The following is a 27,924-nucleotide window of genomic DNA, read 5'->3' on the forward strand; positions in this document are numbered from 1 at the left end:
GAGCAAGAAAAATAAGGAGGTGTGTTTATGTCAGTCAAGTCCTAATAAAGGCTAAGCTTAGAACGCTGAACAACATCCCACTAAAAGCTCCTTTGCATATTATTCCAGCCTGGAATCTTTGATTATAGCGAAACTAAAAATTTTTGCCTTGCAAAAAATAAAATCATAAAGGGTAAGTGATTACCTAGAAAAATACTTATAACGTGTATACAGAAGGCTAACTCCTTACACTACGGAGAACTCACATATGCCACCGAATCACTGGGGAGGACTCAGTAGCACTCCCTGAACTCCATTCATCCTTACATCATGTGTCTGTCTGCCCCTGCCCTCACTGCCCTTCCAAAGCCTGGTTCCCCCCAAATAAAGAATCCTAACTCACGTCTGCTAGTTAGAGCCTCTGCTCTTTCCGTCCCTTTGCCTGCTTCCTGCTCGCACTGAGGAGGTTATCTGTACAAGAGTTCAGGCCTGGAGAGATGGCTCAGCGGTTATGACCTTTTGCTGCTCTTACAAAGGGTCCAAGTTCCATTTATAGTGCCCATATCATGGCTCGTTCTTTCCTACACTCCAAATCCTGGAGATCAGACACTCCCTGAACACCAGGTACAAAAGTGCTGCACTTACCTTCAGATAAAACTGTCGTTCACATAAAATACAAGTTTTGTTAAAGCTAAAGAGAGACAGAGAGAGGTGGGGGGAAGGGAATCCAACAGACACACAGCAGGAAGACCCTTACTATTACTTTACTATTACAGTCCAAGGGGTCACTGGGAATCATCATGAAAAGAAACCGGTGAGGGCTTTAAGATGCAATGTGCCTGAAATGGGGCTGTAAAACCGAGCAGCCAGACTATGAAGAGATTCAGCTGCATAAGACCCAAACCAACTCCTCCCATGAAGAGCCTGGCCAAAGAAGGCCCTTGTTCATACACACAAAGCACATAAACCCACATGCAAAATACACATAAATTCCAAAAAAAAAAAAACCCCTAAGGACAGAATAAGACACATCTCACCCAGGTAAACGAAATAGGGGGCAATGATGCTGCCCACCCTCGAGGCCATGGAGGTGATGCCCACAGCCATGTTCCTGACCAGGGTTGGGTAGAGCTCCGCAGTGAAGACATACAGCATGGAGAAGGCAGAGGTGACCCCAAATTTCCCCAGCATCACCAGGCCAATGGACACAAAGTTATAATCTGGAAAAGAGGCTCATGTCAGACAGGGTGCTCCTAGAACCCACTTAGCTGTTTTATTGCCCTTTTTAACTGCCATATGATGGTTCCCACATAATGTGCTGCTGGACAAGACTGCCCTCAAATCCTAGTCACCAGATGGTTGAAGATGGAAGGCAATAGGTGGCCTGGACTTTGAACTACTCTTATTTTGGATTATCAGTGCATCCTGTGACCTCTGTCCATCTGCTTTTATTTGATACCACAGTTTCATAGTGACTTGTTAGATGTTAAATATAGTTAAATTTAGTCTATAAATGTAGGGCCCTGTTCTTCCTGATTTTTTTTAAAATATTTTTTTATTACGTATTTTCCTCAATTACATTTCCAATGCTATCCCAAAAGTCCCCCATACCCTCCCCCAACTCCCCTACCCACCCAATCCCACTTTTTGGCCCTGGCGTTCCCCTGTACCGGGGCATATAAAGTTTGCAAGTCCAATGGGCCTCTCTTTCCAGGGATGGCCGACTAGGCCATCTTTTGACACATATGCAGCTAGAGTCAAGAGCTCTGGGGTACTGGTTAGTTCATAATGTTGTTCCACCTATAGGGTTGCAGATCCCTTTAGCTCCTTGGGTATTTTCTCTAGCTCCTCCATTGGGGGCCCTGTGATCCATCCAATAGCTGACTGTGAGCTTCCACTTATGTGTTTGCTAGGCCCCCTGATTTTTATTATTAAGCAATATAGTTCTAGGGCTGGAGAGATGGCTCAGTGGTTGGGAGCACTGACTGCTCTTCTGAGTTTGATTCCCAGCAACCACATGGTGGCTCACAGCCCTCTGTGATGGGATCTGATGCCCTCTTCTGGTGTGTTTGAGGACAGCTACAGTGTGTTCATATAAAATAAATGAATAAATAAATAAGTAAATCTTAAAAAAAAGAAATATAGTTTTAGTTAGGTTCAGTGGTGAATGCTTTAATAAGTACCTTTTCCATTATTTTTTTGTATGGTGTGCACATGTATCTGCATGATTTTGCATGTGTGTAGTCATGAAAGACCAGAATTACAGATGAACCATGAGGCTTAGCAGTATTTATGTGGGTTCTGGGATCTGAACTCTGGTGCTCATGCATTTTAATTATTGAGCCATTCTCCCACCGCCTGTGCATGCTAATAATCCCAGCTATTAGTATTTCACTGGCTGAGGCAGGAGAATTACAGATTTAAGGCTAGCCCAGGCTATGTAATGAGTTCAAGGTCAGGATGTGTCACTTAGCAAGATCTTGCCTCTACATAAAAACAAAGGGTGGGGGATATGGCCCCATGGTAGACGGTTTGGCTAGTGCAAGACCCTGGGCTTAAGCCTTGGTACTGCAGAAGTTAAAAAGTTAAAAACAAACCCAAACAGTGTTATTTGCATGTTAACAATGTATTGATAATGTATTAATTTGTAGTTTAACAATAGGAGAAAGACACACTTGGAAAAGGAAATACATTATTTTTAGCATTGGAACCTTTTGTCATTGTTTAGTCTTACTGCACCATCCCTACATTCATTCATTCATTCATTCATTCATTCATTTCTGTGGGGGAAGTGTGTGTGTAAGAGGAAGAGCTGCTGGAGACAGTCTTCTTTCTCTATGTGGGTTCCAAAGATGGAAGTCAGATTCTCTGGCTTGGCCAGAAGTACCTGTGCTGACTTTGAAACATTCTGTTTGCATGGTTTTTGTTTGTGTTTTGAGACAGTGATTTATCCAACCTGAGCTAGCCTCAAATTAGCTATGCAACTGAGACTGGCTTTGAACTGGTCCTCCTGCCTCTCCCTCTCAAGAGCTGAGATTATAGGGATGGGCAACCATACCCTGCTGGGACAGTTGTTGGAAACATGTCACAGTCAGCTGTCACCTGATGAACGTTTGTGATGTTGAGGCAGTGTTATGGGGTAATGGTGACTCATGTAAGGGTGGTCACCTGTCCTGATATTCTAGGCCATTAATGCATCTATTTTTTTTTTCTGGGATGTTGTTAGCCTGGGCTAACTTCTTACCTTCAGGTACCACTTGGATCAAGAGAAGCACACCTCCTCCCCAGAACAGCACCCCAGCTATAATATATCTCCGTGGCAGGGTTCGCAGTAGCAGCCAGGCTGTGAAGTAAGCTGGAACTTCAATCAGGCCAGAGAGGAAGCAGTTGAGGTAGACATCTCCATGTAAATTAGGAACATTGAGAGACAGAGCAAAGTAACCCACTGAGGTTAGCATCCTGAAAGACAGACCAATGACATAATCATAGAAAGATGGCCCATGGCTCTCTAAACTTTTGTGATGGTCATGAGTTGGTCTAGGTCCCATGTCCTCTAGGCAGGCACTAGTCATGTGGGAATACATTAAAGTGACACTTCATGTACCTAGTAGCTGCATGAGTCTGGTGGCCACTATGACAGACAACATGGATTCCAAACATTTCTGTCTTTTCAGAAAGTGCTGTGGAACAATGCCATTTTTCAATAAACCACTAGTCAACAGTGCAGATGCCCCTGTGAGGGAGGGCATCTGAGTGTGACTGAAGAACACACCAAACGAGGTGGGGGCATAGGACGGATCTGAAACAGGAAGAAGTAAACTCTATCATTGCAGAGTGACACTCACAGGTAGTTAAGAACAGCTTGGATGGGCCTGGGTCTTGCTGATTATTGGCTCCCTAGTGCCATTGGTTGGAATACATTGTATGAGTGATATATTCAGATAGCTAAGAAGGAAGACACCTGACAGAGGCTGTGGTCCAGGATATTTCACACTGATATTTTTCTAATTGCAAAACCCATGGTTCTAAAATACAATCTGCCAGTTCTGGTACACAGTCTCTGTGTTGTGGTGTGTGTGTGTGTGTGTGTGTGTGTGTGGTTGTGAGTGCATGTGTGCATGTACATGTATTGCTATCTCTGGGACAGGTAGGCTATTATTTTTTCCTTCCTTATCTCTTCAAAGATTTGTTACTACATCTAGTTAATAAAGTCAGATTGTTACTCCTATGTCTTAAAATCATGTGTTCATTTGCTACTGGGGATCAGGTTACACTCACTCCACTGTTCAGTTCCAGAAAACACTTCTACTTTGGTCCTCAGGGGCATCAGGAGCCTCAAGCCCATCATCTTCCATGGTGGGGTCCCCATACTGCAGACTTACTGTTAACCTATAAATTTTCCTGTATTTGGTTGGCACAATCTATCAATCTGAGACATGTTGTCTGAAGATCTTAGAATTGCACAATTCTCCTTTTGCTATAGGGGAAGCCTAGGCTTCGTCACATCCCTTTGAACTAGAGGAAATCAGTTGCACACTTGTGTGTCACATGTCCGAGTTCCCGGAACAGCCATTGCTTACCACAGCATCACAGACATCACTGTTATGGTGGCAATGTTCCGAGTCTTGAACAGGTCCAGAATTATGACTTTCTGCTGCTTCAAGGAGTTTAGCTCCTGTAGCTAAAATACCATAAATGAAACATGAGATAAAGAGACAGGCAGGAAGTACTATGGAAAAAAACTTGGGCATACAACTTTAAAAATATTTACTTTAATTAAAATTATTATCATTATCATTACTATTATTATTATTATTACTATTACTATGTTAAGACAGGGTCTCATGAAGACCAAAGTGTGGACACGTTGCCCCTTCTTAGAATTTAGAAACAATCACCCATGGAAAGAGTCACAGAGACAAAGTTTGGAGCTGAAACAAAAGGATGGACCATCTAGAGACTGCCATATCCAGGGATCCATCCCATAATTAGCCTCCAAATGTTGACACCATTGCATACACTAGCAAGCGTTTGCTGAAAGGACCCTGATATAGCTGTCTCTTGTGAGACTAGGCTGGGGCCTAGCAAACACATAAGTGGATGCTCACAGTCAGCTATTGGATGGATCACAGGGCCCCCAATGGAGGAGCTAGAGAAAGTATCCAAGGAGCTAAAGAGATCTGCAACCCTGTAGGTGCAACAACATTATGAACTAACCAGTACCCCGGAGCTCTTGACTCTAGCTGCATATGTATCAAAAGATGGCCTAGTNGGCCATCACTGGAAAGAGAGGCCCATTGGACATGCAAACTTTATATGCCCCAGTACAGGGGAATGCCAGGGCCAAAAAGTGGGAATGGGTGGGTAGGGAAGTGGGGGGGAGGGTATGGAGGACTTTTGGGATATCATTGGAAATGTAATTGAGGAAAATACGTAATAAAAATATTAAAAAAAAAGACAGGGTCTCATTTATCTCAGGCTGGTCTTTAACTCACTATGTCAATAAACATGACCTTGAACTTGGGACTCTTCTTCCTCCATCTCCCCAGTGCTGGGATTACTGGCATGCATTACCACGCCAGCTTTGATGCTGGGGATTGAAGCTTTGTGTATGCTAGGTAAGCACTCCATGCACTGAACTACATCCTGGCCCATCCACACAACTCTAACTGAACAGTTGATACACTTCCAAGTTCAGAAGTTGAGGGCTGTAAGGACATCTCCAAATATGGCGCTCATTCTAACTCTTTATTTAAATATTTACATAATTCTAAACTCATTCTTCGACAATTTCATACATGCCTCTAGCGGATTTGGATCATATTCCCCTCCCTTTCCCTCTGGAATCTTCCTTCCTCCCAGCATGTTCTCCTAATTTCATATCTGGTTATACCCATGAAGGAAATGACTCCCTCTTCCCCCTCTTTGTAGCAGCCATTGCCCATCAATAGGACCATGGATTGATGTGACTCTCCCACTTCATGCTGGGATGTGGAAGGGCTGGACCTTGCAGGTAACCACAGTTGCTGAGAACTCCTTAGTGCAATGGCTATGTCATGTCCAAAAGCTAACATTTCACATAATTTCTCATCACCTGACTCTCCACATTCTTTCTGCTCCCTCTTCCATGTTGTTTCCTGAGTGTCTTTAAAATATACTTTAAAATGCTGACTATAGCCCATGTTATATAGAAGCCTTCAACATAAGCAGCATCAGCCCCACTGAGGATTGCTGACCAGCTTTTCCTTCATTTGGCCTTAACATGGGTCTCCTTTAACACATGGAGCTGGGGTCCTTAAAGCTATTGAGTTGAGAGGGCCATGCAGCTCCATAATGCCTGGGGGGGGGGTTGTGGGGAATTGCAGGCTGGTCTCCAGTTGAGCTGAGGTCTGAACCCCGAAGGGTGATAATTTACCTAAATGACACGGTAGGCATCCCCTTATGCTCCTGGAACTCTGGCCCTTGCCTAAGTTACCGCTCCCCCCAAGCCCCCCACAAGAGAAGCAAGGCTAGAAGTTATGAGTTCAGTGATTGTCCCTGTGTCTGGATTAGGTACACGACTAGGTTGAAGGGGCTTCCAAAGCCAGGAAAGCTTTAGGTTATCCTTCAAGACTATGCTCCTCTAAATGGCTTCCTGTCCAAATCAATACCACAGCCCCTGGTATGAAGTGAAAATTGCAGCTCACTGGAACATGTACTTGATTCCAGAGAAACCCTGGAAAATCATGGGTCGGTGGCTGTGTGATCTCCCCAAGTCATTCTGTGCTTCCGTGCTCTTTCCTGTAAAATGAAGCTCATAGACCGCCTCACAGTGGCCAACGTGAGCACCGCATGCATCAGACAAGCTGTCTGGCACCCAGCCCTGTCTTTACTGCATTCTAAATAGGGTGTATTGGCTGGTGAGGGTGCTGCAGATCCTCCTACATGGGGTCTGAGAGAGTGGTGAGACAGGGAGATGACATGGCTGGGGAAATCGAGGGCTCTATTTCTCTTAATGGGTGTATCCAGTTCAAGATAGACTCACAGCAAGAAACAAGGTTCCTTGAGGGGTTTGTGTTTCTGGACTTCATTCTTATTTGTCCATGTCAATTTTCTGATACTTTTCTCTGTGTCAACTGATCTCCACAATCACACTATCACATTGTCTATTTCTTAAGGGTAGGAATGAAGCTCCCTATCTGATAAATACTAAGACACACTAATAGCCCTAAATGGCAGAAGCATTAGTTGTGGCCAGTGTCCTTTGTGTAACCAGTTAAGTTTACTAGGACCGGGATGAACTTTTGAATTCAAACAGCAAAGCTTTGTCCTGGGCTGGAGAGGTGGCTCAGTGGTTAAGAGCACTGACTGCTCTTGCAGAGGTCCTGAGTTCAATTCCCAGCAACCATATGGTGGCTCACAACCATTTGTAATGGAATCTGATGCCCTCTTCTGGTGTGTCTGACAACAGCAACAGTGTACTCATATAGATGAATAGATAAATAAATCTTTAAAAAAATGCTTTGTCTCAGCCTGGACCCTTGGGACTCTCAGAGTCTGAACCACCAACCAAAGAGCATACACAGGTTGGACTTAGACCTTCCCCCCACATGTGCATTCTGCTGCCCTAGCACACATGCAAACTGCGGATGCAACCACAAGGATCTCCTTCTGATGTCCTGAGGGTCCTTTCCCTCATGCTGGCCAGCGGTACCATGACCTCTATACTCACCTGTGTTAATCTTACTGTTCTCCAAGTGTGGACCTGTCTCCTCAGGCCACCCGCCTGTCATTCTGGACACTCCTGACATGCAATGTCTGTTCCTTGGGGTCCTTAGCATCTCTTTCCTGTGTCACCATGTCCTGCACATCAACTCCTCTTGCCCCCTTCAGTAATTCTCTGATCCTTTAATGCAGTGTGGGGGCTGTGTCTTGCCTTTCTTGTCTTCTCTAAGAGCCAGCACAACATGATACCCACAAAGTCCTCACCATCATAACATACCACAAACCCATGGCACAATGATTTTTCCTCAGGGCCACCTGCCTTTAGGAGTGGAGCCTTGAGCCTGTGCTCTTAAGCACCGAGGCTTTGGACATACTAGGCACACCAACTGAAGATATGTACTGTTCCCCCGAAAGGCTTTGGTGTAATTAATCCAGGATACAGTGGGAACTGGGGTTTGGCCAACTCTCAGATGCACATTTTCCAGATACTGTGGGTATCTTAAAAATACCAGTTCATACATAACCTTGTAATGGTTGGACACACATGCCAATGCAAAGTTGGAAACTTGCAAAAAGCAAAGATAGCCCATTGAGCAGGTGGTGCAGCACACCGGATAGCCACCTGCAATGGATGAAATCAGAGTCCTATCTTTTACCTGTTCAAAATTCAACTCAAAATAGATCAAAGGTCTTAGTTGAAAACCCAAGATGCTAAAACTTCTAAAAGAAAACATAAGGAATACTCCTCAGACACTGGGGTAAGGGAGAATTTGAAGACGAGAGTCTCCTCACCAGCACAGGAAAAGCACCAACTACCAGCAGAGAGATTGCAGAGCAAACATCTTATAGAATGGCAGACATCCCTTACCAGCTAATATCCAGAGTTCACAAGGACTCATGCAAGTACTAAGAGGATAAAACTGCCAATCAAAAACTGGGTTTATGAACTGTATAGACAGTTAAAAGACAGGCAAACACCTAATGTTCTTAACTTATAAATAGTCCTTTAGGTAGATTTTTTTTCAGGAAGAGAAATGATGTCTTACTATGCTACTCAAGCTGGCCCTGGGCATCTGGGCTTAAGAAGTCCTCAGACCCCCTCCTCCTGAGAATGGTGGAGAACAGGTGTGCAGCGCCATGCCTCCTAAGATTTTACCTGAGAATGTAACCGTGATACCTAATGCAGTGCCTGGTATATTGTGGGCATTTAACAGGTAGCGAGTTACACTAAATTCCATAAAAGAAAGTCTCTGCAGAGCTGATCTCAAAAGGGATGTCTGCACACAGGTGCTCGCTCACCTCCAGAGGATCGAATATCCCTGCTGGGGCCACGATGCTGTTCATCTTTGCGGCTTTCTGGATGATCTGTTCTGCCTCTGCAAATCTCCTCTGGGATATCAGCCACCGGGGAGATTCTGGAATAAACCTGGAATTCATTTGAAATGGTTCATTACCTTCTATAACCACAGAATTTGATGTTAGCAAACATATGTAGCAAAATGTCCTAGGTCATTTTAATGTTGCAAATATTCTATATAGTTCTAAATACATAAATATACATATACACACTTATATATATTAATTGTTAATTAGCGGCAGAGCAATAAGGATACCAACCCACCCACAAAACTTTCGACCCAAAATTTATCCTGCCTACAAGAAATGCAGGGACAGGAGATGGAGCAGAAACTTGAGGGAATGATCAAGCAATAACTGGTCCAACTAGAGATCCATCCCATGGACAAGCACTAATCCCTGACACTATTAATGGCACTCTGTTATGCTTGCAGACAGTAGCTAGCATGGATGTCCTCTGAGAGGCTCCACCCAGCAGCTGACTCAGACAGATACAGAGACCCAGAGCCAAACATTGGAGCTTGGGGACTCTTATGGATAAGTTGGGGAAAGGATTGAGGGCCCTGAAGAGGATAGGAACTCCACAGGAAGACCAACAGAGTCAACCCTTGGGTCTGAATCGCTAAGCCAAGAGCATACATGGGCTGGATGAAAGCCCCCTGCACGTATGTAGCAGATGTGCAGCCCGGTCTGCATGTGGGTCCCTAACAACTGGAGCAGGGACTATCCCTAAAGCTGTTGTCTGTATGTGGAATCCATTCCCCTAACTTGGCTGTCTTGTCTGGCCTCAGTGGGAGAGGAAGCTCTTAACCTTTGCAGAGACTTGATGTGCCAGGGTGGGGAGCAGGGTTGCGGGGGGTGGGGGTGGGGGGGTCTGTGCTATCAGATGAGAAGGGGATGAGGAATGGGGGGTGGACTGTGGAAGGGGAACAGACAGAGAGAGAGAGAGACAGAGAGAGAGAGAGAGAGACAGAGAGAGAGAGAGAGAGAGACAGAGAGAGAGAGAGAGAGAGAGAAAGTGCCCCAAACAGCCCAGAGTTAAAGACACAACCCAGCAGTACCAGCTCCACAGACAACATGGAAATACATGGGCANGGGGTGGGGGTGGGGGGGTCTGTGCTATCAGATGAGAAGGGGATGAGGAATGGGGGGTGGACTGTGGAAGGGGAACAGACAGAGAGAGAGAGAGAGAGAGAGAGAGACAGAGAGAGAGAGAGAGAGAGAGAGAGAGAGAGAGAGAGAGAGAGAGAAAGTGCCCCAAACAGCCCAGAGTTAAAGACACAACCCAGCAGTACCAGCTCCACAGACAACATGGAAATACATGGGCAGGAGACTGGAGTGGGAAGTATCTGGAAGAAGTCTGAGACAGGCTTCCTACAGTGCATGTGCCCAGTCACTGAGATGCAGAGTGCAGGAAGTTTGGAGGCAGCAGGGCAAGCTGTAGCAGAGAGCACGCAGACACAGCTAGGTGAACAGTGGGCTCATCTCTGGGGTGCCTGCCTGCCACAAGGCAGAGAGGGCTGGCTGGGAATGGCAGGTGTACTCACCACCACAGGGGAACACAGAACAGGCCAGGCAGTGTCAGGGCCAGCAGCAGCATCCTCCAGTCTCGAATGAAGTATGCAAATAGTGGCAGGACCATGTAGCCGATTGCAAAAAATGTACAGACTCCTAATGTGGAGAAGATGATGCGAACTGACTTGCTCAGGATTTCAGTTCCTGTTCAAAACAAAGGGCAGTATTAGCATTTCTGCTCTCTTCAACGTTTGCCTTTTTGAGACGGGGTCTCTTTCCAGTGCTGGGGATTAAACCCATGTATGACAAGGGCTCTACCAATGAAACTACTGCCTTCTGACAATGCTGTTTTCAGAGGAAGGCCATCGTGAGACACAGAGACTGTCTTGTCCAGGAGACAAGAAGTGGCTCTTTTAAGACACTGAGTGGAGTCAGGCTGTGGGAGGCTTGTCCACAACTCTCCTGTGTGTGAGCAGTCACTGGCCCGTGAGATAACAGTGGCTCTCCCAGCTGTCAGGACACAGCCCCTGTCCTTGAACCCTGAGACATGATACTCAGAAGCCAGCTGCCTCTGGAGTTTCCCAGAGCTGGCAGCCAGCACTGGAACTGATGTTCTCCAGGCAGAACAGTGTTCTATTGTCTCTTATGGTGACAGCCCAGGTGCCAGGCACATATCCAGTGACCAAAGCAAAGGCTTGAGGCCACATGCAGTTGGTATTGTCTGGGGAAGGCTGAACTGGCAGGTTTCTGTCCTATGCAGCTCAGCAGCCCACTCAGCAGTGGGTCTTCAGAGATGTTGTCACTTAGGATCCTAGCACAGCATCCTCTGTGGGGAGCCTTAGCCCTTTCTAGAATCCACTCTGGGTCTTCTGACCTGAAGGAAGAGATATAGCCGACAGCAAGGGCTTTATTCTTTGTATAGGACTTGCCCACACTACAAAACACTAGTAATATTGATGGTGAACTTGAAGAATCTAGAATCATCCAGAAGAGAAGACTCTGGGCATGTCCGTGAAGGTTTCTGGATTGGGTAAACTGAGCTAGAACACCCTTTGTAAATGTGGACAGCACTGGTGCATGGCATGGGGTCCTCGGCTGTACAGAAAAGGAGAAACTCCTCAATGGTTCCCCTTCTCATGATTTTCTTTCAGTTTCTTGAGAGAGCTGAGGCTGGATATCTCACGATCCTTACAGCGCAACCAGATTTCTAAGCCCAGGGCCATCCTTCAACCTGTAGATTCATTCCGAAGGATGCGGTCTGATTACTCTGGGCTTCATGAGTGTCATTTCCAGATGTTTCCTTACTCTATGAATGAGTGCACTTTACCATGACCTGGCTGTCTTTGGGTCTTTGGCTGGGACTACAATATGGCAATGAATGTGTGTGTGTGTGTGTGTGTATGTATGTATGTGTATGTTTGTGTGTGTTCTTCTTAAGCAAAAATCTAGAAGCAGAAAATTTGATCATGGAAAAGAAATACACATGGGACCTGTTTACTGTGAGGCCTGGGAAGACACCAAAGCACTGGGCCACTGTCTGAGAGCAGACAGTAACACACTCAGCATGATTTGGTCCTGCACCAGGTAGGTACTAGGCAGGGACAAGAGCTCTGCCAGCTCGTGGATCACAGAGGACTGTACAAACAACTCCACCACTCTTTAACTTTTAGGACCTCTCCCTTCCTTATACACTGCTGTCATTCGGGTGAGAAATGTCCCCATTGGCTCATGCATTTGGCCACTTAGCCTCAACAGGTGGCACCACTGGGGAAAGTGACGGAGCCTTTAAGAGGTGGAGCCTTGCTGGAGGAAGTACATCTAGGGGTAGGCTTTTAGGTTTTATAGTCTGACTCCACTTCCTTTTCCCTCTATGCCTCCTATGTAGGGAGAAAATGTTGTCACTCTGTTTCCTGACACTGTCATGTCCGCCTCGTGATCCTGCTGCCATGCCTCCCCCACCGTGACAGACGGTAGCCCCTGGTACTGTGAGCCAAAAGAAGCGTTTCTTTCCCCAAGTTGCTTGTTGTCAGGGTATTATATCACAACCACAGAGCAGCAACCAAAATGTACATAATCACCAACACTGTCACAGTCGTTGTCTTTATTACCATCACCACCACCATCATCACCATCATCTCCATCATCACCATCATTACCATTATCACTACCACCATCATCATACCCACCATCATCTTCAGAACCAACGCTTTTATGAGCAGTTCTTTAAGCCCCACTTCAGGGTAAATGCTTACATAAATGATCCCTTTGACGGTTATCTTACAACTGAGACATAAGGAGTTGAAGCCACTTGCCTACAATCACATATCTGTAACAGTGACACAAACTGCAAGTGACAGTTCATAGTTAAAATCCCAGAACTGAACAAGTGGAAGGAGGAAGACTAGGGGCTCTTTGGCTGCATAAATTCTGAGCTCAATGTCAGCTTGGGCTATAAGAGATCTGTGTCTCAAAATCACAGACAAATGGGTGAGAACAGTGGCTTGGTGGGTCAAGTGTTGGCTGATCAAGCAAGGGCCTGAGTTTGAATCCCCAGAGCCTGTATGAGAACTGGACATGACTGCACATGTTTGGATGTCCAGCACTTGGGGATGAGAACAGGAAAATCCTGAGAGCTTGTTGGCCAGCCAGTCTAGCTGAAACGCTAAGTTTCAGATTCAGTGAGAGAGTGATAGAGGAAGACATAGGGCATCAACCTCTGGTTTCCACACATGCACACACACACACACACACACACACACACACACACACACACACACTTGAACATCACACATGCACATACACACATGAATAGAACTCAAACAAATCAGAATCCTAGAGCAAACAAACCACTACACAGTGATAAAACCAGGATGTAAGCCATATCTGTCAACCTATGCATGTCTAGCCTTCAAGAAAAACATTGCCTGGGGCAAACCCTTTGTCTTATGGACCAGTCCTTCAGCTGGGATGCTGGTGGAGACACCAGGGGAGATGTGTCTTCCCCCCTTGTGAGGCAGAATGTCTTTCAGTTCTTCTTGGGCTGATCATTAAACTGGCTAAGAGAGAAGTTCTCTCTAAGGGACACCAGGAAGGGGCCCCGAGTCTGGCAGATGCAAGAAGCTCTCTGTGTGCTCACCTGGGGGAAAGACCCATGGTAGAGATGACTTCCAGATTCGCTCACCCAGATCCCTGTCGTCTTCCTCTGTCCCATTGGCTTCTGATCCTAGGCAAAGCCTGGCTTCTCAGGAGAACAGAATCCCCACATCCCAATCCAAGAGCATGTCCTGGTTCTGACAAGACCACGGGCAGCTCCAGGAGATTATGCCACTAATTGGCTCCTCTATCTGGCAGGCTCCCTTCCCTTTGTCATCCAGCCCCAGGAGGCACTGGACACTCTCCATAAGGAGGCAGCAGGACATGCACCTCAATGCAACTGAAGCCTGCTGCAGATTCTAGCTCAGGAGACAAGCCTGGGGAATGGATGTGCTAGGATGGACTGAGGGGGCAGTGTCCTGAATCATAATGGGTAGAGAGTGTGGGCTCCTCTATGCTAAGTCCCCCTGTGAGGGTTAATACTGCTTGTCAATTTGATGGGATCTAGAATCACCTAGGAGACAAACCTCTCGTATATTTGTGAGGGATTTCCATTGTGGATTGGTTCTAATGCCATTTGTGTTCATTTGGCTCCCAAAATCACAGGGAACCCACATGTCTGCACTGAGGGTCCCTGTCTCCAGTTGGCTCTGATTGGGAAATAAAGTTGCCAACAGCCAATAGATGGGCAGGGAGACAGAGGTGGGACCTTTAGGATTCCTGGACAAGAAATGCAGGAGAGAAGGAAGAGGGCATCCCACCATGACAAGGGTGTAGGAGACCACATTGGGAAGGTGCAGGAGGGAGAGACAGCTGAAATGTAGTTACAAAGGGGAAAGCAGCCCCTGGAGGACCCCAGAAGGGTCCAGGGCAGCAAGGATAAAATACAGATTTAGTAAGTGTGTTAACTCAGGAATGTTGGAGGGGAGTGTGTTAGCCACATGGAGGTTCAGAAGTGGCCTAGCCATTAAGCTAGTTATAGCATATTAAAATATAAAGTGTGTGTGTGTGTGTGTGTGTGTGTGTGTGTGTGTGTTTCCATCTGGGATCCAGAACATAAGGGCAGGTGGTGAGAAGTGTGTGTGTGCCTGCCATGAGATAGAGCAGATTTAGCAAATTACCTCATCAGGTTTCTAGATTGACTTAACTAGGGAAAAAGGTCCCCCATAAATGTGGGTGGAGCCAGGGTGTGGGAGAGGGTGCTGGGCTGAATCAAAAAGAGAAGGCCAGGTGGGCACAAGCATTCATCTCTCTGCTTCCTGACTAGAGATACAGTGTGGTCGGGGGACTCCAACTTCTGCTGCCACAAAAAAGAGATCTGAGTTTTTGAGATAAGCTAGCCTGTGGTATTTGGCTATGCTATTCCATTCAAATAGACCAGGACAAATTTATATTTCAAGTTTAAAGCATTTAAAAGTTGAAGTATAGATCAGTTATACAGTGCATGCAAGAAGCCCTTGGTTTGATCCTTAATATAAAAAGATATGTACATTAATAAATTAGCGAAAAACAATACAAAATAAGTGGTTGATAAAAAGCCATGTAACTGATGTAGTTAAATTTCAAATATGACTGAGATCCCTGGTAGCCAAAGTTATAAAACATGCCATCAAGTGTATGCTCATTGAAAGGGAAATATGTGGACTGGATCAAACAGGCTTTAAACATGTCTAAAGAGAAGCTATAGCAAGGACGGCAGGGGTGGGTTGGGGTGGGGTAGTGGTTGGGTGTTAATGTTAGAAGTCTGGAAAATACTGAATTAGTGAACTCAGTCAAGGCAGGAGGTGGTTAGGTTTTCTGTAGACAGAGAACCCGAGGGCGCTGTTGCGCTGCAGGAGAACCAGCAGCCACCACATCCTTCCTTCCACCAAGTCCTCCCTTGCTGAGAAGCGGTTCTTTACAGGGGATGAAGGAGATCCACTGCTGGCATCTTACCCCGCAGTCTGTAGGCAGGTTGAGGATGCTATGCCTGAGACTGACACGGGGCCTAAAAAGCTGAGGTGAGAGGGTCAATGACCCTGATTTTGAGTCTCACTTCCCCCACCCTGGGAGGGGTATCCCGTGTGTGTTGCTCTGAGGAGCATGGGTTTCACTGGCCTTTTGTACTACCCTAAGACTCTTGCAAGCCTAGTGAGGTTTTTAAGAGCAGCCTAGAAGAAGGCTCATTCCTGTACTGCTTTGGGAACAATTCAGGCTCTAGAATCAACACAGAGATTAATCCTCAGGATGAACTTTTTACCATCCCAAGCATCCAGATTCCCAGAGCTGGGAAGATCAAAGTTCAGGGAACTTCTCAAATGAAAATCTGTTAGGTTCAAATCTGGCTTCGAGGAAGAGAAAACCAACAGAAGCCTGGAAAGTAGCTATTTTACTTGTGAAACACCAGAGGGCGCTGCTGTGCTGCAGGAAAACCAGCAGCCACCACGTCTGTCTTTCCACAAAGTCCTCCTCCCCTGCAGAAGTGCCTGGGATGCCATCTGTTCTGGGACAGATCAGTTTTCAGCGACACTTTCAGGCCTTCAGACCTAAGATCTTAACACAAGTGTTATCCCAGAACCTAATGTTAGCAGTTTCCCTCCGAGCCCGCTAGAATGAGAAGGGTGGACCCAAGCAGACAGCGAGCCCTGTGACTGCAGTCTTCTCTGTTAACTGTTGGCTTGACACACCTAAGCTCCTGCCCACCCTTGACCTGGCCCTCTTCTTTTCTACCCCCCTGCACGTGAGGCCATGGCCACATGGGGAGGAGGGTTGTAGAAGGTGGTGCCAGAGCTGTGGTACTTGAGGGTGCTGGGGCTGCTGTGGGCGGCTGGGCCCGTGGATAAAGTGCTTGCTGTAGAAGGATGAGGGAGTGAGCTCAAATGCCCAGGACCCACCTAAAAGAGCTGGGCACTGTGGAACACGCCTGAGATCCCAGTGCTGGTGGGACAGAGACAGGAGGCCTCTGGGGTAAGTTAGCCTGAGAGCTCCAAGTTTAATGTAAGAGCATATGCCAAAGAATAAGGTGAATAATAGCCAGCTGGCTGGCTCAGTGCCAGTCCTGGTCAGTTGAGTTGACTCCCAGGGCCCAGCATGGTGGGAGGAGAAAATGAAGTCCCACAAGAAGTTCTCTGCTTTTCACACGTGTGCTATGGCTTGCATGCACCCCCTTTCCTCATACAAAATAAACATTCATTTAGAAAAATAGGTAGAGAGCAATTGTGAAGGACACCCAGTGTTTCCTTCTGCATTAACCTGCCCACACCCCTGCGCTTATACTTATGCATACATAAACACTCACAGAGACAGACAGATAGACACACATAGACAAACACAGACACATAGAGACAGACAGACAGACAGACACACACACACACACACACGTTAAATAAGTAAAATGCATCAGAGGATGAGGCTGTCTGGCATAGACCACTCCTTGCTCCCAGCCAGGGCTGCTCTGGCTTTGTCCTTCCATCCAGAGGGACCCTCACGTCCCACCCTTCCCAGGTCTTACATCACTTACTGCTTGCAGCTCTTTTCTTTCTACACAAACGTCTTTGCTCTCTACAGACATAATAATATTTGTTATGGTGAGGTGTTGTTGTTGTTTTGCTTTTATGAGACATGGTATTGCTACATAGCCCAGGCTATCCTAAAACTGATCATTCTCCTGTCTCTGTCTCCTGAGAACATGTGTGCATCTTCACAGATAACCTCAGAAAAACTCCTGTTGCACTCCTCATCCTCCTCGGAAGGTTGAGAACCTCGCTCCTCATGCCAGGGCCTGCTTAATGGAGGGCTGCTTATTGAGCTACGTGGGACCCTGTGTCTCCTGCTTGCACTATCCCTTCCTGTGAGTCCTCTTCCCTCAGACATGAGGCTGGGCCCGTGGCAAAGGGCATTCACCAATAATTAAAGGAATGGAATTTGGACAATTCCACCTTGGCAACCTGACAGAGGGTGTGCATGTATTTGGCTAACACAACATAACACGGCTAAGGCCAGTGAGTCACAAACTCCGGAGAGCAATCAGAACTACATAGCCAGGTGTAGGAAAGGCTATTCGACCTCTATGATAGAGCACAATCAATAGTTATGCTGGAACAAAGGGAAAAGACTGGGATAATTTGGGGCCAACTAAAATGCTTGTACTAAGTATTATAGGACTTTGTGTTTATTATGCTTTGGGTTCACTACCTCACCTCCTCTCATAATGAGGGGGTGTTAGGTGGTGGGAATCACACTTTCCGGAACACCCTTGAACAACTTCTATGAAACTCACCTCATTTCCTCCCCCAGAGAAGCTGGAGAGTGTCTAGGGCCTTCCCATGCCTAGGAACTGATGGCTTGCCCTCCCTCAGCCTGGCCTTCCAACAGTAGGACTGTTATCAGAGAGGCACAGATGTCCTATGTGGAGCTCATATGCTCTGGGTGTGGGCTCAGAAGCAGGCCAGAACAGCTCTGCCCAGGTGGGACAAAATCCTGCCACCTAGCAAGTGCCTTTCCTTCCTCTGTATACGGCACATCGACCCCACTAAGTTGCTTTGTAGGCCACCAGCCTTCTGCTTTCACAGCCCAACTCGAGGCTTTATGTCCTCTGTTGTCTCTCCCCCAGGACCTCCTGTCTCTCACCCCTTGCTCCTGAGAATGTGTCTCTGCTGTTGTGTGGCTACTTCTGCCCAGGTCAAGCTCTTGTATTTGGCCGTATTCTGGCCCAATACTGATGGCCTCCTGTGAGCTCTAGTCCTGCTGTGACTGGCTCAAGGTGCCCAAAACTGCAGCCTCCTCCTCTAAGACACACACACACACACACACACACACACACACACACACACACACACATCCAAGATTGAGGACACTCTGGATACACACTCCATGGCTCCCTCCTCCCTGGCCTTTCACAGGGTTGCAAGGAGGGACATCAAAACCGGGAAGTCATTCCTACCTAGTATGAAGGCCACCACGTAGTTGGAGATCTGGCCCATGCCCACAATGGCAAACAACACAGTGAACATCTCCCAGTTGGTTGAGAAAATCTGCACGAAGCTGAATCCAGTCTGCACAGCCATGGTTGCAAAGAGGACTTTCTTCCTGCCAAACCTAGAGGACACAGCATAACACTGTAAGCCAGGGTCAGCTGTAACACCAAGCCTAGCCTCACTGTAGGCTCTGTCTTGTGTCAGCACTAAGGCAGATATATGTTTGGTTCCCCTTTTTCTTCCCCTGTGACATTCTGCTAGCATCCTCCCTGGAGGAGCACCCGTCTGCCCAGGAACTACCTTCCGAGGTACCAAGCCTTACTTCTGGAAAACACAGGACATCTCCCATGAGAGTCACATTGACAAATCTGATCTTCAGAAGGAGCTGTAGGAAGGCTGGGGGCAGGGGCATGTTCTAGTGAACAGAGTAGCTTAGCATGAATGAAGCTTTGGCTTTGACCCCCCAGAATGGGAAAGACTGGGTATGGTGGGGCATATTTGCAATCCCAGCACTTGAGTGGTTGAGGCAGGAGGATCAGGAGCTCAAGGCCACTGTTAGCTACATAGCAGCTTTGAGGCCATCTTCAACCATCCTGGGCCTGTCTAAAAACAAAACAAAACAAAACAAAACCCTTCAAAGTGCAGTTTGAAGACACTTCTTCTATCACCCACATGGGAATTCTGTAAGTTTAAAAATTCCCTGAAGGGTGGTTGCTTCTTAACCTTGGCTGTACTTGGAACCACCCAGAGAGCTTTAAAAATGACAGACAGTTCTTGACTTACAATGGTTCAGCTTAGGATGGCATGCCTTTACAACAGTAGGTAAGTGCTGTACACTCAGTTAGGGTACCAGCTTGGAATTCTGCCCTTGAATTCTCTGCACTCTCTGTGCTGGACAGGGTTGTGGCCTGTGGGCCTCTCTGTCTGTATCAAGCAGCAACAGTGAGCTGCACAGCTGATGGACAGTGAGGGGAGGCACCCGGCCCCCTACAGCTGGCTGTTTGCTGAGCTGGCATGCGGTATTAGCTGTTTGAAGAGTTTTACAACCTAACATCTCTTCAGATGGGCTTATCAGGACAGGCCTAAGGGAAAGTTAAGAGCATTCCCCACTCATACCAGCACCCCGCTTTGCCCAGGTCTTGTTTATTTGCAATGCAAGGTGAGTATTTGGGGTGTGATGAAGTTTCCCAGGTGTGTCTATGTGTCTCTAAAATTGAAAACAACTGCTTTATGAGGTGATGTCATTCTGAGCCATGTCTGTGGCGTCGCTCGTCAATTTAAGCTTTAAATTTTCATTCTGGTAATGACCCATGGGCAGGTGGATCTTCCTGCCCCAAGCCCACTGGGCTTTAAAGCTTTGGGGAGGGTAAGAACACCGGGAAGCCTCATCCAACACTGCCAGTTAGCATTCCTGCCTGCCTTGGCCACAAGAGCAGGTAAACACAACTTGGGATACTGCACTCTTGTCCTCATGAAGCCTGCAAGCTCTGGTGGCCAAAAGCCAGCCTGGGTCAGCCCTGTGGCTGCAGGCCCAGCCATGGCTCAGTTCCCAGGATCAGAGTGCATAGCAGGGGCTCCTTGGCTTGAATCTAGCTTTCGGCTGTTTGTACAGCATTGACATGTCACCTACCCCCTACCCTGTCAAGAGTTGGGGGCAGAGTGTAGGGCAATGATGATAACAGCATCCTGTTCTGTGAAGGGACGTGTGGTCCAAGGGCTCCACTTTCTAGTGAGGTTGATACTTGCATCTCTTTGGCCAAAGCCCCATGAGTTCAGCCTGGGAGTGTGACAGGAGTGGGTCTTGGCAGGATGCTGAGGCTGGAGTTACATCATAGTACCATCTGTGAAAGACTTATTCATTTACTGTGCTAGTTTGTCACTCAAGGCAGCGTCTTGTCATGTAGGGGTGATACAGTCAAGACTGCACAGTAGGTTTATCTGGGAAAGATTTATCTAACTAGTTAGTCACATAGAGTCTTGATATAGAGTCCATGCTCACATCGAATTTGTAATCTTCTCAGCCCTAGCCTCCCAAGCGCTAGGCTCCTCCTATTATTTCCCCAGTGCCTAAAGGGTTCTTCCCTGTGTAGAAAGCCCATGAATTTGATCTTGTGTCAAGATGGGCTGACATGATAAATAGCTACACCCCATCGCTCCCCATCCAAGGTCCTTACCTGTCTGACAGCTGCCCAGACACGAAGGAGCCGCAGAGAACGCCTACGAAGAACAGGGAGGTGGTGAGGGGTGTCTTCCAGTCATCCTCACACACCAGATTCCACTGCCAACAAGACAGCATGCAACGTGAGCCCAGTCCTCCAGCACGACCCACCCGTGCCCCGCTCCGAGGAGCGCCAGATGGATGCCGGATGCACTGCCCTCCCTTGTGCCAGCAGGCTGGCTCTGTGCAAAAGGTACAGGCCACACAACTCTGGGTCTGCCATTCAATGTGACGAGTGTCTTGGGGTGTGCCAAAGTCCCTCATTGAAATGCAGCTTCCTCTTCAAGAGGAAGGAGATGGCTTTAACCACTTATATAATGTATCAAGAGGGACAGCGGACCCTCAACCGTAAAGCAGTATGAAGCAAAAGAATCCCTGTCCTTTTGAGGCCGCCTAGCACAGAGGGAGAGATTTGAAAAGCCAGGAAAGTAGGCCATAAGACATGGCCAGTTGGTCCAAGAATAAAATGTCATCTCCTCTGCTGGAAACTGAAAATAGCCCCAGTGGTGGGTGAGTTTATTTTTTTAAGCAGACTTCTCTGGAAAGTGCTGGCTCCCTGACCCCCTAAAACCTAGATGGAGCATCTGACCCATCCCAGGGACCACTGTTCTAGCCCTACCCACCCTTTTCAAGGGTTGTCTAAGCCGCCTTCCTCAAATCCTCACCCCTCCTTTCTATAGCCTTCCCAACAACATGGTCCCTCCCAGTCCGCAAAGCCCCGTGGGCTGCTACCAAGCTAACAAGTTCCTGCTGCTGGATCCATAAAACCAGTTTCAGCTCGAGTTTCTGTTCCCAGATTTCCTCTGAAGTCAATTCAACCCAGTCTCAAGGGAGGCTGCAGAGAGTTCAAAGTGTGCTTGATATTTGTTTGCGAATTTTGGACTTGCAGTATGTATGGGAACAGTGTGTCGCAAGACGATCCGGCCGGGGAGAAGGACCCTTGTCTCCGGCCTATCCCTCGCTCCCCTGGGTGGGCATCCCATGTACACGACATTTGCAGGGCAGTTCTGTTCTTATTCCCTATCTGTTCTTATTCCCTATAGCTGCTCTCAAAGGATAGTTGATTTAAATTAATTCATGCATATGCATCATTCCATATCTCATCCTGTGGTACAGAGAGATCTTTCTAGAAACACAAACAAATAAAACCACATAAGCCAAGAAGCTAAGGCAATCAGGGCAGACAGAAAGTCCGGGAGGTTAGAAAAACTCAGGTCAGAGGTCACACCAGCCCGTCCTGCTCAAGGGTCTACTTCTGGCAATGGGGTTTGAGAGATGGTTTTACCCCTTCTCAGCTTTAGAAGGGCCTCATGACCCACAGCAATTAAGCCTTCTGCAGAACAACAGCTTGCCTAAGTCCTGAGACTCAAGAATTAGTCCTTGAGACTTCCTTCCGTGAAGGGTTACTCTAGACCCCTGATGCTGGCTGGAGAGTCAAAGCATGGCTCTACAGAAGAAGACCATGGACAGGGAAGTCAGCTCTAACGCTCAGAAGCAACCCAAGGACCCACCTGAGGCTATTCAAGTTGCCCCCACCCCCATGCATTAAAACACACAGAGAAATTTAATCCCTATTGTAAAGGATTACGCAAGTAGACAGACTTAGTTCAATGATGACATTTGGAGGTAAGAATTTGGAGTGGTGATTAAGGTTAAATGAGGTGATAAGGGTGGGGCTTAATCCAAAGGGACAGCAGCTTCGGAAGAGAACAGATCTAAGTAAATGAGTTTTCTGTTTCACCAATGTCCTGTGCAAGACAGTGAACTTGAACTCCACCTTCATAACCTGGAGTTGAATAAGCCTTTATTCTCTATGTGTGCTGGCATGTGTGGATGGTTTGTGATATAGTTATAGTGTGTTACATACATGTGAGTGTGCACCCACACATACTGGGTGGTGGTAGAGGATGATGTCAGGTGTCTTCCACTATCACTTTCTGCCTTATTCCTTTGAAACAGGGTCTCTCATTGAACTGGAAGCCCCCAGTTTGGATAGGCTAGCTGGCCAGTGCACTTCCAGGAACTGCTGTCTCCAACACTTAATGCAGGTTACAGACATGTGCAGCCATGCCTGGCAATTTTTTTTATATGACTCCTGGGGATTTGAACTCAGGTGCCTAAGCACCCGTACAGCAAGGACTCTTCCTCACTGAGCCATCTTGCCAGTCCAAACCTTCAGTCTTTCTACATTACCTAGAAATGCGGCCATCGAGATGGCTCAGAGTGCTCAGGGGCTTGCTGAATAAGCCTGGCCACCTGAGTTTAATTCCTGGAGCTCATGTCAAGATGGAAGGAGGAAACCAACTTCACAAAGTTGTCCTCTGACCTTCACCTTCACTCTGTGGTACAGCCCCCCCCCCCCATCAGCCACCCACACTTATATTAATAAATTAAATAAAGTTAAAGAATAATTACTCAGAAATAGAAATGGACCTGAGGACCCTGAACTCTGGGAGCCTTCAACTGCTGTCCAGCCAGGTTCCTGCTATGCTCTGTCAGCCTACGGACCAGAAGGGAGTAGCAGGCAAGATGTACCTCCATGAATGGGTGTCTTCTTCCAAATCTAGCTGGCCAAAGCTTGGAAGGCAGCTTTGAGTTCTAACAGAGAGACATTGCTATATCGCCAAGACAAGCCCACTCTTCTTCCAGGAATGTGACACCAGGAGACAATTGCTCAGGACTATGGGAAGAAGGCTGACATCACGGAGTTCAGCCATGGACAGCACCCAACCAATCTTATGCCAGCAGAGGTGTTAACCATGAAGCCACCAACCATCACTATTCCAGCTGCATCTGGGCAGCAAAGAGCTTCTAAGTAGGATATTCTCTGCTTTGTGGTTTTGTTTTGCTTTTCAACTGTTTCACTGACAGGCAAAGAAAGGACTTCATGACAAGCATGGTGGCCCATACCTTTAGTCCCAGGACTTGGGAGGCAGAGGTAGGCAGATCTCTGAGTTCAAGGCCAGCCTGGTCTACAGAGTGAGTTCCAGGATAGCCAGGACTACCAGAGAAACCCTGTCTCGAAAATCTCAAGCCAACCAATCAACCAAACAAACAAATAAAAGGACTTAAGAGACAGAAAGGGGAAGAGAAAGGCATTTGGAGGAGGATCCAGACCCAGTATGAGCAAAAACAGTAATGGGGATTCTATGTAACATGTGTGGTCCCAGTGCAAACTGAACTCTCTGAACCCAGGACTCAAAAACTGCAAGTTTACAAAATGCAGATGACCCCCGACCTCTTCTTCTCTCTTTCTTTAGTTCGTTCTCTCTCTCTCTCTCTCTCTCTCTCTCTCTCTCTCTCTCTCTCTCTCTGTATACATACACATCAGAGGTCAACATCAAATACTGCACCTCAGGTGCTATCCACTTTAGTTTTTGAGACAGGGTCTCTCAGGAGACCTGAGGTTTGCTATTTAGTCAAGGCTGGTTGGTCAGGAAAGCCTTAGGGGTCTCTCTGTCTACCCCTTCCCAGTGCTGGTATAACAAATGTACTTCTACACGCTGAGCTTTTCCACATGGGCTCTGGGGCTCAGACTCAGGTCATACTGCTTGCATGGCAAACACTTGATGAATGAGTCATCTTCCTCGCCTCAGAAATTAAGGGTTTCTAGCCAGGCATCGTGGTACAAGTCTAGAGGAGCAAGAGTTTTGAGGCTAGCCTGTGCTATATACGGCAAGCCCTTGGCTGAAAAAAAAAAGCTTTTAAAGAAAGAAAAAAATTCAAAACACACAAAGCAGAACAATGTGATCAAGTGTGGTCTTGTGTGGCTGCTACACAGGCTGCACACCATGAAGCTAGCCTCTGGTGAGGGGATCAAACCTGTGCTCTCTGGACAGAAGGATGGGTGCTGGGGATGGGAGTGAGATTGGCCTAGCTCGCTGCAACTCTCTCTCCTGGAGACCATGGCTGTGGGTCTCTTTCCCTCCATGAGAAGGAAGATGTGCCCAACAAGGTGTCCTGACCAGCCATGAACACACAGTAGCCATATGGGGCACTGCATGCCTTTCAGAACCTTGGCAAAGGTAAAGGCTAAACAATATGGCTTCCCATGGTTAGACCTGGCTCTCTAGTTTCTTTTGAGGGCTTTTGTGCCCAAGGGGTTTCTTTGGAAAGCTGTGAGGGGCTTGGGTTGGCTGACAAATCTTAGCTGCAGCCTGTGGGTCTATAGTCCAGTAAACCAAGCCACAGTCCAAAAAGAAGCCCTTCCACCCAAAGGTCTGTTGTTGGGGAAGCTACTCCCCATGGTAGCAATGCTGTAGTATATCTGCTGGAAGACCGATCTCTCTTGATGGGACAGAACTGTTCCCTGCATGTGAATTACACACATAAGCACACAAACACGCTTCCAGTTGGAGGATCAGAACCTAGAGGCGGAAGCCTCAGTAGCCAGCTGGCTGGCATCACTTCGGGACTGTTCTTTTAAACCAAACATTAATGTTCCCGAAACATTAAGGTTCCCCATCTCCTCTCTGGTGAAAGAGTGAAATGTGGCAACCAGCTGGCTCAAGCTATGCAGGGGGAGGAGTACTGGATATGCACCCCCCGGATCCTCAGGGCCTAAGACTGAGGTTCCTTCAACAGAGCAGGGTGCCATCTACCCAGCTAGATCGTATGTCCTTCAGTTCTGTTTCAATAGATAAAAACCAGGCCAGAAGATCATGAGGAACAGTCTGAGGATGTGGGTCCACGGCAGAATGCTTACCCAGCAAACACAGGCCCTGAATTCAATCTTACATTGCTGGGAGGAAAACAAACAAACAAGAAGAGATGAAAGATCACTCTTGGCTTCCTGTGCCTCCCAAAATTCAGCATAATAAGAGTAACAACCATAGTGGGTTTTTGTTTTGTTTTGTTGAGATGAAGTCTCAAGTAGCCCAGGCTGACTTTGAACTGGCTATGTATTTGATCACCTTGAACTTGTGATCGTCCCAACGGCTGAGATTACAGACCTGTGCCACCATACCCAGTGACTATAGTGTACTGGGTGCTTAGTGTACATGCTGTATTGCTTTAAGAGCTCTCAATGTTGTCCTATGGGATGGGTACTCTTTTTTCTCGGTTCATAAATAAGTAAATAAATGAATGAATAAATAAATAAATAAATAAAGGCATTGGAGCGACGAAGGAACCCATCCAAATTCTTTTTTTTTTAGTGGACCAATGAAAGGAATTAATTAATCATTTGTTCAGCTGACATTAAATACCTGCTCCAGGCCAGGGTACGTGCTAGGCACAGGACATAGTTCTTTCCTTCATAAAAGCTCAAGGTCAAGCAAGACAGACCAGCTATGCACGTGTGTCTGCATGAGGCCAGCATCCTTGTTAGTAGGTTCTACTCTAGCTAGAGGGAAAGAAAAAGGCAGCCTCCCTTATCCTTCATCAGAAGGATTACGCTCCCATGCCTGAATAATTAGTACAATAGTGTTTTAGACTCTAGAGCAACATGGGGCTGGGCACTTGGTACATACCAAAACTGTTGATGGATGCATTTGGACCAAGTTAGGAGTAACAGCAAAGTGTGGTTCTGGGGCTAGGGGGTACCTATACTTTTCAAGCACTAGACTTGAAAGACACCTATGATTTTGAACTCTCCTAGTAGTTTAAGCCTGGCAGTTTCAGCTTGTACAAAAGCTATAAAAGACCATAAAGACAAGTCCTGCACAAAACTGAAAACCCTGCAAGGCCATCTGATATTGAGCAAAGAGGACAGGCTTTCTTGGATACTGGCACTTCTCATATGCGGCCTCACCTCTCGTTCACTTTTATCAGCCTGCTTCCTTATTAAAAAATCAATTGTATGTATGTGAGGTATGTGCATGTGTTTTGTGTATGTACACAGGTACATACCTGTGCACATGCATGAGGAGGCCAGAGGTCCGCGTGGCTGTGTGTGTACGTGTGGAGGTCTTCCTCCACTGTGTATATTTTGAGACAAGGTCTCTCACCGAGCTTGAGCTTGCTATTTGGCTAGGGGGATCTGCTTGTGTCCATGCCCTTGCCAGCACTGGGGTTACAGCACTATACTATCATGCCAGGCTTTTATGTGGGCATTTGGGATCCGAGCACGGTCCCTGTGCTTTCAATGCAGCCACCTTACTGATGCAGTCATCTCCCCAGTCCATCTGCTCTGTCGTCATCTTTAAAGATGGGACCCACGTCCCTCCTGAGACAGGAAGTGTGCAAGTGCAAGCAAACTTGTTTAAGGGAAGGTTACCTCTCAAACATCCCCTACCTTTGTGCTAAGGAAAGCCATGACTTAAAGTTGCACAGATGATAGTGTTTACCTGACTTGAGGAAAGGGATGCTTACAAGTGAAACTTCTTCCATCCAAGTATGAAAAAAGCTAGAAAAACTCTTACCACAAGGGCTAAAATCCTTCTATAAACAGACTTTAATCCCAGAGGTGACTGAATAAGAAATTAGCATCGGTCCACTTAAGAATGAGCAACAACGGGTCTCTACAGTGTCCTCTCAGGTTAGCCTCCTCCCGGGAGGAGAGACAGAGGCAACAGTTAACATAGGCATCCACCCCAGCTCTTTCCTTATAACTTGGCTGTGAAATCTCTTGACCATCTGCAAAATAAACAAACAGAAACAAAGAAACCCCGAGTGTTTAATTCCTTTTTGTTAATGATAGGTTTGTTGAGATATACTTTACATAACAGAAATCACACTTGTACACTGTGCAGTTCTGCACTTCTTGATGTGGCCCAAGAACCGAGTGTGCGGTGTCTTCAGGCCTTTGTGAGCTTGTATGTGTGTGTGTGTGTGTGTGTGTGCACATGCATGTATGCATGCGTGTTCCTGTTTGATACTGATAGTATGTGTATGAGTGTATGTATGTATGTATGTATGTATGTATGTATGTATGTATGTATGCGTGTGTGTGTGTGTGTTTCTGTGTGATAGTGCTGGTGCCTGGGTGCCATGGTCCTTGTGTGGAGGTCAGAGGAGAACCTGGGGCATCTGGCCTTGCTTGAGGTAGAGTCTCTTTTAGGTTGCCATTGTGTCCACCTGATTAACTGGTCCTTGAGCTTCTAGAGATTCCCGTTTCTACCTCCCATCTGTCCCTAGGAGCAGTGAGATCACAGACACATAATA

The 27,924-nt window shown here is 46.9% G+C and overlaps 1 protein-coding gene across 2 annotated transcripts in view; it reads right to left on the reverse strand.

Annotated features, from left to right (window-relative positions):
- LOC110305221 (solute carrier family 22 member 4) overlaps window positions 1-27,924 on the reverse strand; it is a 46,298-nt gene that overhangs the window by 4,715 nt on the left and 13,659 nt on the right. The window contains exons 1-8 of one of the 2 annotated variants that reach the window (XM_029483292.1): window positions 27,183-27,279; window positions 20,777-20,819; window positions 18,569-18,723; window positions 10,587-10,758; window positions 8,983-9,109; window positions 4,560-4,660; window positions 3,224-3,438; window positions 1,017-1,199 (exon numbers count right to left, since the gene is read on the reverse strand). In XM_029483292.1, coding sequence (XP_029339152.1) covers window positions 1,017-1,199; window positions 3,224-3,438; window positions 4,560-4,660; window positions 8,983-9,109; window positions 10,587-10,758; window positions 18,569-18,692 — 922 coding nt within the window. In that variant the 5' untranslated portion in view covers window positions 18,693-18,723; window positions 20,777-20,819; window positions 27,183-27,279. Of the gene's footprint in view, window positions 1-1,016; window positions 1,200-3,223; window positions 3,439-4,559; window positions 4,661-8,982; window positions 9,110-10,586; window positions 10,759-18,568; window positions 18,724-20,776; window positions 20,881-27,182; window positions 27,280-27,924 lie in introns of those variants that run through there. The other variant, XM_021177068.2, reaches the window with a different exon arrangement.

This window comes from Mus caroli, chromosome 11 (assembly GCF_900094665.2).
Source record: "Mus caroli chromosome 11, CAROLI_EIJ_v1.1, whole genome shotgun sequence".
Taxonomy (NCBI): domain Eukaryota; kingdom Metazoa; phylum Chordata; class Mammalia; order Rodentia; family Muridae; genus Mus; species Mus caroli.